At 49.2% G+C, this 12,907-nt stretch overlaps 1 protein-coding gene across 1 annotated transcript in view; it reads left to right on the top strand.

Annotated features, from left to right (window-relative positions):
• Positions 1–12,598, top strand: part of Thbs4 (thrombospondin 4) — a 43,206-nt gene extending 30,608 nt beyond the window's left edge. Inside the window, exons 11-22 of the mRNA XM_076927143.1 lie at positions 270–374; positions 635–742; positions 991–1,150; positions 2,358–2,476; positions 3,358–3,410; positions 5,944–6,137; positions 7,505–7,683; positions 8,732–8,780; positions 8,864–9,060; positions 9,703–9,875; positions 11,704–11,843; positions 12,374–12,598. Coding sequence (XP_076783258.1) covers positions 270–374; positions 635–742; positions 991–1,150; positions 2,358–2,476; positions 3,358–3,410; positions 5,944–6,137; positions 7,505–7,683; positions 8,732–8,780; positions 8,864–9,060; positions 9,703–9,875; positions 11,704–11,843; positions 12,374–12,435 — 1,539 coding nt within the window. The 3' untranslated portion in view covers positions 12,436–12,598. The remainder of the gene's footprint in view (positions 1–269; positions 375–634; positions 743–990; positions 1,151–2,357; positions 2,477–3,357; positions 3,411–5,943; positions 6,138–7,504; positions 7,684–8,731; positions 8,781–8,863; positions 9,061–9,702; positions 9,876–11,703; positions 11,844–12,373) is intronic.
• The last annotated feature ends 309 nt before the right edge of the window (positions 12,599–12,907 follow it).

Raw genomic sequence — 12,907 nt, 5'->3', positions numbered from 1 at the left:
TTCTGGGGCAGAACAGAACCTCATATAGCCCAAGCTGGCTTTTAACTCACTATGTAGCTAAGGATGACCTTGAACAGATTTTAATCCTCTTGCCTGTCCTCCTGGGTCTCCTGATATTGCAGGCATGGTCCTCCATGCTTAGCACAACTGAATTGTTAAATCCCATCCACGCAGGATGTGAGGCTCCTGAACCTTCCCCTGGGGAAGTCGGTCTCTGCCTCCTTAGGGAGTGTTTGTTCCAGGACTCTTAATGGGCTTTCCCTTCGCAGTGTGGTGTTGGTTGGGCCGGTGACGGCTATGTCTGTGGAAAGGATGTGGACATTGACAGTTACCCCGATGAAGAACTACCGTGCTCTGCCAAGAACTGCAAGAAGGTAAGGAAAGCATGCTTTGGGAAGAAGTACCCTGTGGTCTTCCAAAGCCATGTTTTAAATGGCTTTGGGAAGGTTGTTCTTTTTCTATGTAAATATGTATATATATATTTAAAGTAGCTGCCTCTCATGTGGAGCAAACAAAATAGTCACTAACCAAGCCAGGCAGACTAACTCAGTCTTGAGGTCAGATATACTTGTTGACAGGAAGCAGATGGATAGGATATGATTCTGAACTGTTTCCCCCGACACACACCCATCAGGATAACTGCAAGTATGTACCAAACTCCGGCCAGGAAGATGCAGATAGAGACGGCATTGGAGATGCCTGTGATGACGATGCAGATGGAGATGGGATCTTGAATGAGCAGGTACCAGCTTTGCCGGGACAGCATGCACACTGAAACACACCAGGGATGGGTGGAAGCCAGTCCCTGACACTAATCATGCCAAACCTCAGTCTCCATGCCCATGTCCCCACACCACTACAGCTATGTCCTGTGTCCCATTCTGTCTTAAACACGCCTGTCATGAGTGTTTAAAATATAAAACAGGCAGACCCGGCGGACTGCAGCAGTGAGACAGGTATCCATAAGTCTCCCACCTTCTCACCATTTAGGACAACTGTGTCCTGACTCACAATGTAGACCAGAGGAACAGTGATAAAGACATCTTTGGGGATGCCTGTGACAACTGCCGGACCGTCCTGAATAATGACCAGAAGGATACTGACGGGGATGGGAAAGGAGATGCCTGTGATGACGACATGGATGGAGATGGTAGGATGGCTTTGCCCAGTCTTTTATTTGGAATTCCTTTGTCCTCTGACCTCCCCATGACTAGGAATAGACACCTGCCTCCCTGTCATTCAGTCTGACCTAGGTAGGTGTGGTGGTCTAGCAACCCTAGATGTTTCTGGTACTTTGTAGCACTAGCAGGAGCTCTGTGAGAGCACTGTCTACTAGTGTCTTGTCGGAGCTGTGTCTGCGGGGCATCTCCCTTCCTGGCCCCTCCCACAGCCCCACCCCTCATCATGGGAATAGAGAACTGAGTTGTCAGTAGGGTCAAACATTATACCCTGGCTCCTCCTAAAAGCAGGCCAGGAAGATGTGGCCAGCCCCTGCCTGCTTTGGGAAAGGCTGGGATGTATGTCATGGTGGCTATTCTGCCCATTTCTGGGACTCTACCACAGGGACTTTCTGAGAGGTCCATGCCAGGAGCAGCTCTGAAAGCCTCATGAAGCTTGAGGAAGGACATTTTATTCAATATGGTGTTTGTAACATATGGCAACTATTGTAAAAAGGGCAGCCTAGAAACTGATTTTCTGAAAACATACCACACCACCAGAAGAACCTTCTTTTAAAAATGCTCCCACCTCAAACACACACATCCACTCCTCCAGATTATACACACTTCCCCTAAAGGCCAAGCTTATCTTGGGTGAGCTAAAGTAACAACTCCATTCCAGTGGTATGTTGATAAACCAGTTTAACTAAATACCCTAACTTGTAGTGTTTGTCCATTTCTATAATATTTCTCTTCTCACTGTTGTTAACTTCGAATATCATTGAACATGAAACCGGGAAACAGAGATTCAATAGCCGCAGGCCCAACTCATGCACACCACTGCCCAAAGGTCTTGTATCTCCATTAAAATTTAGACACCCACAAGGTCCTCTGGGTCAACCTACCCAATCATCATAGCCTTCTTCTCTGGATGCTGCCACAACCCTTAACACCTTAGACAAATGAGAGTTCATTGGATAGCTGCCTTGGAGAGTTGTTCATGCGTGAATCTCCCAGAATCTCTATTTTGAGATCACCTGAAGGTTCTACATCTAAAGATGGCCCTGTGGCAATGGTGCAGTCTGAAAAGACACCTCAGCCTGACCTCTCAGCAGCTACAAGTCTCCGTTTTCCACCCTTTCCTATGACGTTCTCCCGACCCAAGGTACCATTCTTTTTTTTTTTTTTTTTTTTTTGCAGGAATAAAAAACATTTTGGACAACTGTCCAAGAGTTCCCAACCGTGACCAGCAGGATCGGGATGGTGACGGTGTCGGAGACGCTTGTGACAGCTGTCCTGATGTCAGTAACCCTAACCAGGTTGGTAAGACGGGGGTCACACTGCAGACTGAACTCCCTGGTACAAAGATTCACTAAGGATCGGCATCTATAGAAACCCAGCCCTGCTGTTGGTGGGTTCCTTACTATTCTATCAAGGCTCACGTGGGGAAATGACATGCATTAGGCCTTAGGACGATGGGACCAAAAGGATCCAGTGTTATGGACAGCCACACTGATGAGTCAGGGTGGGGACTCCGGAGACCCGTAGGAATTACCTCACGTGCACACAACACTGATGGCATTCGGAGTGTGAGCTTAATGACACCCAAACAAGTTTCGAATGTCAAAGAAAACAGAAACATGGGCCCAAGCCTCATCACATGGCTCTTTAGTTCCTCAGTCTATGTGTGGACATTGCAGACTGAGCTCAGTCCCAGTATGCTGTTTCCCTTCCCATACCCCTGCGGCTTGCATCCCTGGGTGTGGTGAGCAGTCTGTTCCTGAAGCCCTGAAGCAGATGAGAGTCCCCATTGCCTACTCTGCCTCACTCCCCGCCCCGTCTCAACTCCAAAGTACAGAAGCAACATAGAGTCGCTGTGTTTGACCCATGCCTGTGGCTGGCTCCCTTCTGACCCAGCCAGAGTACCCAGTCTCTGCCTGCCAGTGTGCCACCCAGAACTCTGCCCAGTCAGCTCAGCTGGTGTGTGGGCAGCCCCTCCATGAAGCTTCATGTTTAAAGGGCTTTTTTGAAAATGCCTTTAATTTTAACAATATGGTGTTGTCCTTTTGCGGCTTTATGCTAGCCTGGTTCCTGAGAAACAATTCCTGAAACCCAGTGAGGATAAGCCAGGCTTGCCTTCCTGGGAGCAGTCCATATGTGCAGGCCCAGTGGTAAATAACACGTTCTGCTCTCTTTGCAGTCGGATGTGGATAACGATCTGGTTGGGGACTCCTGTGACACTAACCAAGACAGGTATGGCACACCTCCCGGCTACATGGAAACAGGCGGGAGTCTGGGGACAGTGGGGATTGTCAGAGATTTGCACTGGCAGGGTGCTCCAGGATCTGTGGATGGATCAGGTACCACGGAGACAGTAGGCCCACCTTTGTTCCGGGCCACTGTACCTCCCTGAAAGTGCTACGCAAGGAGAGGAGCAGCGGCAGCTTCACCCAGCACTTACACCGTATTTCAGAAGAGAAGTCAGATCATGGAGCCTTGCAGGAGGGCTTTGGAGTAAGATAGCCAGATGCCATTCATGACCGAATCTCTCTGTGCCTCAGTTTTCTTACCTATAAAATGGGAGGAGATAGAGATAGAGATAGAGATAGAGATAGAGATAGAGAGAGAGAGAGAGAGAGAGAGAGAGAGAGAGAGAGAGAGAGAGAGGGCTCATGGACTGTTATGAAATTGAGTTAGCCCAGGAAACGTGCCTTGTGTGGTTTCTGTCATATAGCTAGCACTTGTTAGATGTTAGCCCTTTTACTATAATATGAGGAAAAGTCCATCACCCCCTAACAGAGGGGCTTGCTGGTAGATCACCGGTCTTTCATTGTCCTTGATGCTTTTTCTGTCTCATTGAGAGGAAGTATTCTGTGTGAGAGCATTTCCGATGATCTTCCTAGCCCAACACGGAGTCCTCCGTGAGGACCAGGGAGGGCTGGGGACCCAGCTCAACCATAAAGCGTTTACTAAGCACTTGCTAGGTCGGGAGTGCCATAGCCAACACCATCAGGAAGGAAACGAGAACAGGATGGTGAGTGGAGCTGGTGCTGAAGGAGAAAGGAAGGCATAGCTGCGCACCCTCGCCTCAGCACCAAGCATCTGCACTCTCATCCCTCCTAGCTCCGTTCATCCCCATCCCTCTTTGGGTGCTTTGTGAAAAGGTGGTCAGGGCAGATCTGAAAGGGTACGGATCCCCCAAAGCAAAGCAGGACAGCACGCAGTTCTTCTTCCAGTAACTACAGCAGAATCAGTTCACACCCAGCGTTGCTCAGGGCGGCTCCTGCAAGGTCCCATCTTCTCTCCGTGCTCTGTCCTTACTGCCGTGTGCATCCCAGTCAAGAGAAGGCAAACATTTCCTCAATCTCTTAGAAGCTCATTACTTCAGCAGAACAGTAGGGACAGTTACCACACCTCATAGGTTAGGTGAAAGCTCACAGTAATGTAGGGCAAGCCTCAGCACACCACCATCCCTTGAGCAGGAAATGGTGGCTGTTGGTACAGCAGCACAGGAGAGACTGTCGGTGACACAGTCTGACATTGCTTGTCTAGCTCCCAGAGCATAAGGTAGGACAGCGCTTTGACAACTACCCTAATGATGTGTGGTGTGCATCAAGAATGTTCCTAGTGGCCGGTCAGCATGTACTCCGATTACCATCTATAGAAATGTCTAAAATAGCCTGTCCCACTAGCCTCTAGATATTTGTCTAAAACAAATGACTCATTCTGCCACATTTTAATTCCCGTGATCTTGAGCCTCACCAGGAGGGGGCTAGGAACTACTTGTTTCTCCACAGAGGTGGCAGGGCTCTCTCTGCAAACGGTACTGCTCCAAGGAGCTCACTCTTGTGCTAGAAGGTGCAGAAAATCGGCTTCCATGATATTCCAGTGTCCATGTTGAACTCACTCACTCTGGGCCCCTCTGCCTCCCGTATGAAAAAGAGGGCTTCCCTCTGTGTCCTCCATAGAAGGTATACACAGTTTCTAGGCCAGGAAATGTCTTGAGTGAGGCAGAGTGAGAAGAGAATCCACTCTGATCCCTGGTAGCCATAGAAGGTCCCAGAAGACTGAGGGGGTCCTCTAAGAGACAGAGCAGTTGTACCCCACAGTTGGCCCTTCATCTGGAAAGAAGAAAGTCAGTTGAACAGAGAGTAAGCTTCCTGAGGGGTCCCTTGGGTCAGCTCTCGGGTATAACCAGTCCACCCACTTCTGGGAAAAGAGTGGCCATCTTCAGATCCTGAGAAACCTCACAGGGTCATGAGGTGGGAATCATGAAAAACAATGTAACAGAAAACATCAGGGGTCTTAACTACTAGAGGCAGGTGCTTAGAAGATGCTTTTTACAGATCTTAAAGTTGTATCAGTCTTCGAGCTGCCCTTTGAGGTGGGCCTTGTTTGTATCACTTTCTTATAGATGAGAAATGTGCACCTCTCTGGCCCGGCATCATGCCTGAGGCCATTGCTCACCAGTACCTGAGCCAGGACTCACACATGTCCCCACGCCTCTTGCCTTACACATTCACACTTCCTTGGAGCGAGGTATCCTCTAGCAGTCTTTAGAGATGACAGCCACCCAGAGTCACAGATTATAGAAATAGACTCTTATCTTCCCAAACTGGAAGTGTCTGGCTTCTTTCAGGACACAAAGGAAGTGGGGTAGTTGTTTCTGAGGCTGCTTTATCAGAGAAAGGCCTGATAGGACCTGCTGAAACCCAGCCTGCTGACAGTCCACCCAGACCCCCGCTGTGAGCAGAAGTTCAGTACTAAACTAATCTTTGCTCTGCAGTGACGGAGATGGTCACCAGGACAGCACAGACAACTGCCCCACCGTCATTAACAGTGCCCAGCTGGACACTGACAAGGATGGGATCGGTGATGAATGTGATGATGACGATGATAATGACGGCATCCCAGACCTGGTGCCCCCTGGACCAGACAACTGCAGGCTCGTCCCCAACCCAGCCCAGGAAGATAGCAACAGTAAGCATGCTTGGCCCAGGGCTGCCTGGGACACACAGCGCTAGACTCCCTGAAGCCACATGATAGGATGCATACTTCCCTAGGGGACCCTCAGATTTCCTGCTCCCCACCAGTTTCTGCTTCAAATCCAGCTTGCATAGACAGTAGACATCCGTAGACAGCATTCTGCAACTGGGCTGGCCTGGGATGAGATCACTTACATGCTAGAGCTGGGTCCCCAAAGGCCCTCAGCACAGCTCTGGTCTTCCTTGTTCCTGCTACTGGGAATGGGAAAGGGAGCCATGGAGAGAGAAACACACAAACCCACACGCCCGTGTGGACTAGGTGGGTAAGGAACCGTGTGCACAGAGTCAGATACGAGCTGAGGCGGGTGTGAGGGCTCATCCCAGTAGAGCAAATGCAGCGTCTCAGGTGTCGTCTCAGCCCAACAGAATGAACCTGTAGGCTCTTATAGGGGACACCAGTTACTCTTAGTAATATTCTGGTGACAATAATCCTATGGACATATGTTAGATATTTGTCTCAGGCCTAAGATCTACCAGCTGGTGAGCCTACGTGTGCATAAGAACTTTCTAGGAAAGAGCTAGGGGGCTGTAGGAAAAAAAAAAAATTAAAAATCCCAGCCCAGAGCCCTGGGCTTTGGCTATTGAGTTCCCCGAAGAAAGACGCACTCACAGCCTTTATATTTACAATAAGCCCCAAGCAGCACTAGAGCTGGGCAGCTGCCTGCCCTCCGTGCTGTTAGGATCTACCCTGAATTATTGCTTACTGTGTTTCATCTGGGCTGCTCCTAGCTCCAATTGGGCAGCATCAGGACCAGGTTTTCCTCTTTCTCATCCCATGGCTGCTCTCTTTTCTCCTCCTGCATGTTCTTCTTCCTCCTCCTCCCCTCCTTGTGATCCTCTCTTCCCAAGCCCGCAAAACATCATCCCCACCTATGTCTCCTCTGCCCAGCTATTGGATGCTGGCATCTTTATTTACCAATCACGATTAACTGGGGGGAGGGGAGGGTCACTCAGTGTTGTGTGGACTCTCTCTGTCTTTGGGGTAACCAGTCTTGGGATCCCAAATCAGCATCAGAGTGCAAGCAGCTTTAGGTCAAACCACTACAAGGGGCAACCTTTTAGACTGGTGTTGCAAGAAACTCCATGTGGTTTCTGGGTGGCCTGATTGGCTGTCACAAGGGCTCCAGAATATGACCCAGATAACTCAACAAACCCAATGTTCCTCTCCTAACTCTGAAAAAAAAAAAAAAAACCTGGCCTAAAGGTGGGAGCCTGGCCCTTTCTGTCCCTGCCCAGTCCCCTTCTCTACTGAGAAGTGAACCTCAGCATCCCTGATCTCCTGCCTCCTCCCTTCCCCCTTAGATGATGGAGTAGGAGATATCTGTGAAGCTGACTTCGACCAGGACCAGGTCATCGATCGCATTGATGTGTGTCCTGAGAATGCAGAGATCACCCTGACCGACTTCAGGGCCTACCAGACTGTGGTCCTGGACCCTGAGGGGGATGCCCAGATTGACCCCAACTGGGTGGTCCTGAACCAGGTATGCATTACATGTCATGTCGGCAGCAGTTCCACTCAGGCCCTCTGTCTAGGACATCTGGGAATGGTGAGCCCCATATGGAGGGCATCAACTCCCATGTGGCTCTACTCTCTTGACACACGCTCACCTCATGGTCTTGAGGGACTACACTTTCCATGGATGTTGAAGTTGACCCTCCCCAAAGCCTCTATGGTGGTTCGTGGTGGCACTTCGGAAGGAGGCTGAGATGGCTGGAATAAGAGCCCTGGCAATGTGACCCATGAGCCTAGCTTCTAATACTTCCAATAGAATACCCACTGTGTGTGCCCTCAAGTATGCCACTGACGAAGAAGGCAAAGCAGTTAGTAGAGTTTCCAGAGTCACAAAGCACATCACAGTGGACCTCGTTTCATTGCTGTTGCTGTGACAAAACTCTGACCAGAGAAGCTTAGAGGAGGAAGGGTTTGTTTCTGCTCCAAGTTACTGTCCATTGTCTGGGGGAAGTCAAGGCAGGCACATGAAGGAGCTGGTCACATCACATCCACAGCCACGAGCTGAGAGAAATGCAAGCATGCGTGCCTGGTCCACTGCTCACTTTCTCTGCTCATATAGTCCTAGACCAAACCCAGCAACGATGCCACCCACAGTGGGCAGAGTCTTTCCACATCAACTAACATAGCCAAGACAATTACCCCACGGGTGTGCACGGGACAACCTAACCTCGGCAGTCTGTCATCGGGCGTCTCTTCCCAGGTGATAGAACATTGATTAAGCTGACAAAACAAACTAGCCATCACACTGTCCATCAGAATGTATGTCATATTCTTCCTGGTTTGGGGTTTATCACGTCAGCTTATATGACAATATTAGCAAAAGCATCTCCTCACAACACCGAGCTTTCTTTAAAACATCTCGCCACACACGCACCTCCTTTAGATCAGTATCAAACAGAACAATGCTTATTCTGTACTGGACTATATATACACAGTCACCTCAGTGCCTGAGATTCTGGGTTACCCCAAGTCTCTCAGCCCTCTCAAGTCCTGAACTCCCTCCCCTCTCTCCACAGGGCATGGAGATTGTGCAGACCATGAACAGTGACCCTGGCTTAGCAGTCGGTACGTCCTGGGCCTCTGACTGTGTGTGTAGCATTCTGCCAGCTGTTAGTGTGGCCTTTTCTAATTGCATCTCATCTCCACAGGGTACACGGCATTTAACGGAGTTGACTTTGAAGGGACCTTCCATGTAAATACCCAGACAGATGATGACTATGCTGGCTTCATTTTTGGCTACCAAGACAGCTCCAGCTTCTATGTGGTCATGTGGAAGCAGACAGAGCAGACATACTGGCAGGCTACCCCATTCCGCGCAGTAGCAGAACCTGGTATTCAACTCAAGGTAAAGGCGGTTTGGATCCCCATGCCTTCTTTTCTTCTGGACCCTTCACCTTCCTTTAAGTTTAGAGGTCTCCTAAAAGGCACTAAGTTAATCTGAGAAATGAATACAATCGTGGTAATGCTTGGCTCAGGGAGCCTAGAGCGACAACCTTGCCTTCCTTCTGTTGAACCCGTACCTTTCAACCTGTGTGACTCATACTGCAAATGTCAGGCTGAGTGGGGTCAAAGAGGCCAGGAAGGTTTAAGGCATACCTGAGGCAGACTGTGTTAAAAGCTAGCCAGTGTGTTCAATCAAAGGGATGACTATACAGAGACAACGGGCTACTTCTGTCACTCCTGCTAGGACGGAAAGCACACTTCCACAGCCAGACATCTGTTGGGAGCCCCCAGTGGGCAAATAGGTGGAGCAACAGACTTGTATCAGGAAAAAGAACACGAGAATAGCATAGAGCCACCCACTGCTAAATTCCACAGGGCCGGGCCAGCTCAGTAGACGTGACGCTGAAGGTTTGTGCTTTTGCCAGCATAAAACTGTGTAGCCTTGCAGTGAGCATGGATTCACCTCCATATTTACCTCAGACGCCTGAGGCAGAAAGGATCTTCATGCATCCAGACCTAACATTTTCCTCATGTCTTTGTCCAGGCTGTGAAGTCTAAAACTGGCCCAGGGGAACATCTCCGAAACTCCCTGTGGCACACAGGGGACACCAGCGACCAGGTCAGGCTGCTGTGGAAGGACTCCAGGAATGTGGGCTGGAAGGACAAGGTGTCCTACCGCTGGTTTCTGCAGCATAGGCCCCAGGTGGGCTACATCAGGTAGGCTGGGGTCCTCTGCCGTGGATGGGGAGGGAAGCACTCGGTATACTCTCCAAACCAGAATCTCTGCTTCCCTGAGCAGTCCCAACCTGAGAGTCCTCAGGGCAGGACTCGTAGAAAGGTGGGGCAAAGACAGCGGATTTAACTGATCCCTAGATAGTAGGGCCAAGCTGCAGAGCCAGGGTACTTCAGGGGAAGGCCATGCCTTGGGTGTGCTCTCAGGGAAGTGTGAGAGAAGAGCTGATGAGGGGGCAGCAGAGAAGAGATGCAGCTGAGATGGCACCCAGACGTTCCAGAGACTCTTCCAGGTCCCAGGGGTCCGTCCTCATGCACAGTCCACACTGACAGCAGAGCCCCTTGCCATCTGTCCTCACTACTGGGTCCTAAATTCCAAAAGGGCAGCCCCTGTGGTTTGGGTCTCACTGGTGCTCATCACAATGCCTGGCATGCACTGTGAACTATCCATCCTGTGTGCACAGTGTGAGCTGTCTATCCTATGTGCACAGTGTGAGCTGTCCATCCTGTGTGCACAGTGTGAACCGTCCATTCTGTGTGCACAGTGTGAATTGTCCATCCTGTGTGCACAGTGTGAGCTGTCCATCCCATGACTGGTGTGATGGCCTCTTTCTTTATAGGGCTGTTTTGTTTCTGGTTTTGTTTTGTTTGTTTGTTCAACTGCTCTTGTTGAAATGCAGTCAATATTCAGGCCCTAGACTTGCAATATTTGTGTGGTAGGTTCAGGGGTATATGGATTGCTGTTTCCCAGGGTGGGAAGGTACCAGATAGATCAATGTGTCTAGTAGAAATAAGGTGGTGAGAGCTAATTCATGTTCTGTTTTCCATGGTCTTATGTCATCTGTCATCATCCCACAGAGAGACCAGAGTTCTTACCTGATTGAGCTCAATGTGCCTTTTCTGTCCCAAAATGAAATCCTAGAAAATATAACCCCTCTATGTATATGATTTTAGAATAGTCCATCTGAACCCTAAAACTGCAGAGAAGTAAGCGTTGATTACTATACAACCAAATACGAAATGCTTGGGCACAGCTACCTCATAAGACAAAGGAAACAGCCCCTTGAAACAATTCCTAGACTTGGGTGAAGGTGGCATTTAAACACAGAGCAGTGTGTCCGAGAATTAAGTATTACAATTGTATTGACAATACTGATATGTGAACCGATTCTTAATTTTCTAACAGAACAGTGTGCTCAGGCATGACTTGGTTTACCCTGGGGAACTGAGTTTAACTTAAAATCAATGCAGAAGACGATGCTCAGGGTAAAACACTGTTGCCTCTCCCAGGTGCAGCTCACCTTCCCCCATGTCTAGAGGACAATCCACAAGGGTACGGCGTGCAGGACAAGCTTCGCCTATTCACTCCTGGATATTATAAGGCATCCAGGGTCTTCTGTCCCTCAGTGCTACCATGACAACTGAAATTGCCCCACAGCTGCCTAAAGCTGCTTATCAAGGCTCTGAGCGCCCACCAGTGAAATCAGTTAGACTAGGGAAAAGTGAGCAGGGGTTCCAGGTACAGTATCCAGAGAAAATAACTCACAGGACAGGGAAGCCACACAACCACTTGTCCATGAGCCTATTTCATTTTAACTCACCAGCAAGTACCTATTCAGGAACTATGCACCTGACACCATGCCGGGCCTGTTAAAAACCAAGTTAAGGAGCTGTGGACACTTGGTGAACTTCTAACCTCACAGGGGAGGGACCAGCTAGAGTCAGTGGAAAACAACATGTCTGAATGAAGAGGTAAGTATGTAAGTCAGCAGTGGGACCACATCCTCACCATGGATACCTGTGTTCTCTGCAGGGTGCGGTTTTATGAAGGCTCAGAGTTGGTGGCTGACTCTGGGGTCACCATAGACACCACCATGCGTGGAGGCAGACTTGGTGTGTTCTGCTTCTCTCAAGAAAACATCATCTGGTCCAACCTCAAGTACCGCTGCAATGGTAACCTTCTTGCTTAGTGTCTCTCAAGAGTTCAGGGTGGTGACCAAGAGAGGACGGTATCTTATTTCTGTAACACACATCCTCCCCCAAACCTGAAGCTCACACCACGTGCTCATTAAAACCTGATGTTTCCTGCATAACACAAGAGAAAGGCAGAGCCAGGCTTTTCCTGTTTCCCAAATCTGAAAATTGAAACCCATAGAATTTAACTGCATGGTTTAGAGTTAGGGGTTCGGTGAGAAATTCCGTCAGTTTAATTTACAGGCAGGCTTTCTTTTTCATCAGGCTCAAACATAATCACAGCCTGAAAAGGCACTCTGCCTGCTAATTTTCCCTAGGCCTATGAATAAGCCCTGCTGGGCTTTAAGCCAACAATTTACAACAAAGCAACCTGAATAGAAAATGGCTGCAAGCCTGTGGGAGTCTTGGGCGAGCTGACAGTGCCCCCTACAGGAGGCCTATGCAGCTGCGGTGGCCATGATTCCAGCATGGAGGGATCCTCACTAACCACCAACTGATTCTTGTTGCAGACACCATACCAGAAGACTTCCAGGAGTTCCAGACCCAGAGTTTCGACCGCCTGGATAAGTAAGCCAAGAAGCAATCTCACAACTGCCTTCCCAAACAACAAAAACAACACCTTTTTTAAAACTTCCTATAATTCTCTTTATATTACCATGGCTTTTCTTTTTACCAACCCAAATACATCAAAACTTTTTATATGAATGTGGAAATAAAGAGACTATTTCTAATAACCATGATTGATACTCAGTCGTTTCTAACGGGAGCTCAGGCTTTGATGGTGTGTGTTCTTTTCTGAGGTTCTGAGGCTTGACAATCGGACAACCATACAAAAGGTCATTTCTGGGGTGACTCTATTTAGTGCCACCCTAAAACCTGCATTCCGTTCACACAGTAGCCTCTTCATTCTTGGAATGGAGTCTCGAGGGCAGTCCCTCGGGCTTCGGGAGAAACCTGAAGGAGACTTGCCTGGCTCCTTCTGACACTCTCCCCTCAGCCTTTCTGTCATCCCCTCCCACAGACTTACACTGGCTCCCTCTAGC

The sequence above is a fragment of the Arvicanthis niloticus genome, chromosome 29 (assembly GCF_011762505.2).
Source record: "Arvicanthis niloticus isolate mArvNil1 chromosome 29, mArvNil1.pat.X, whole genome shotgun sequence".
In the NCBI taxonomy this organism is placed as follows: Eukaryota; Metazoa; Chordata; class Mammalia; order Rodentia; family Muridae; genus Arvicanthis; species Arvicanthis niloticus.
Note: the sequence above shows the minus strand (reverse complement) of the source record. Positions and strands in the feature narration are given on the sequence as shown.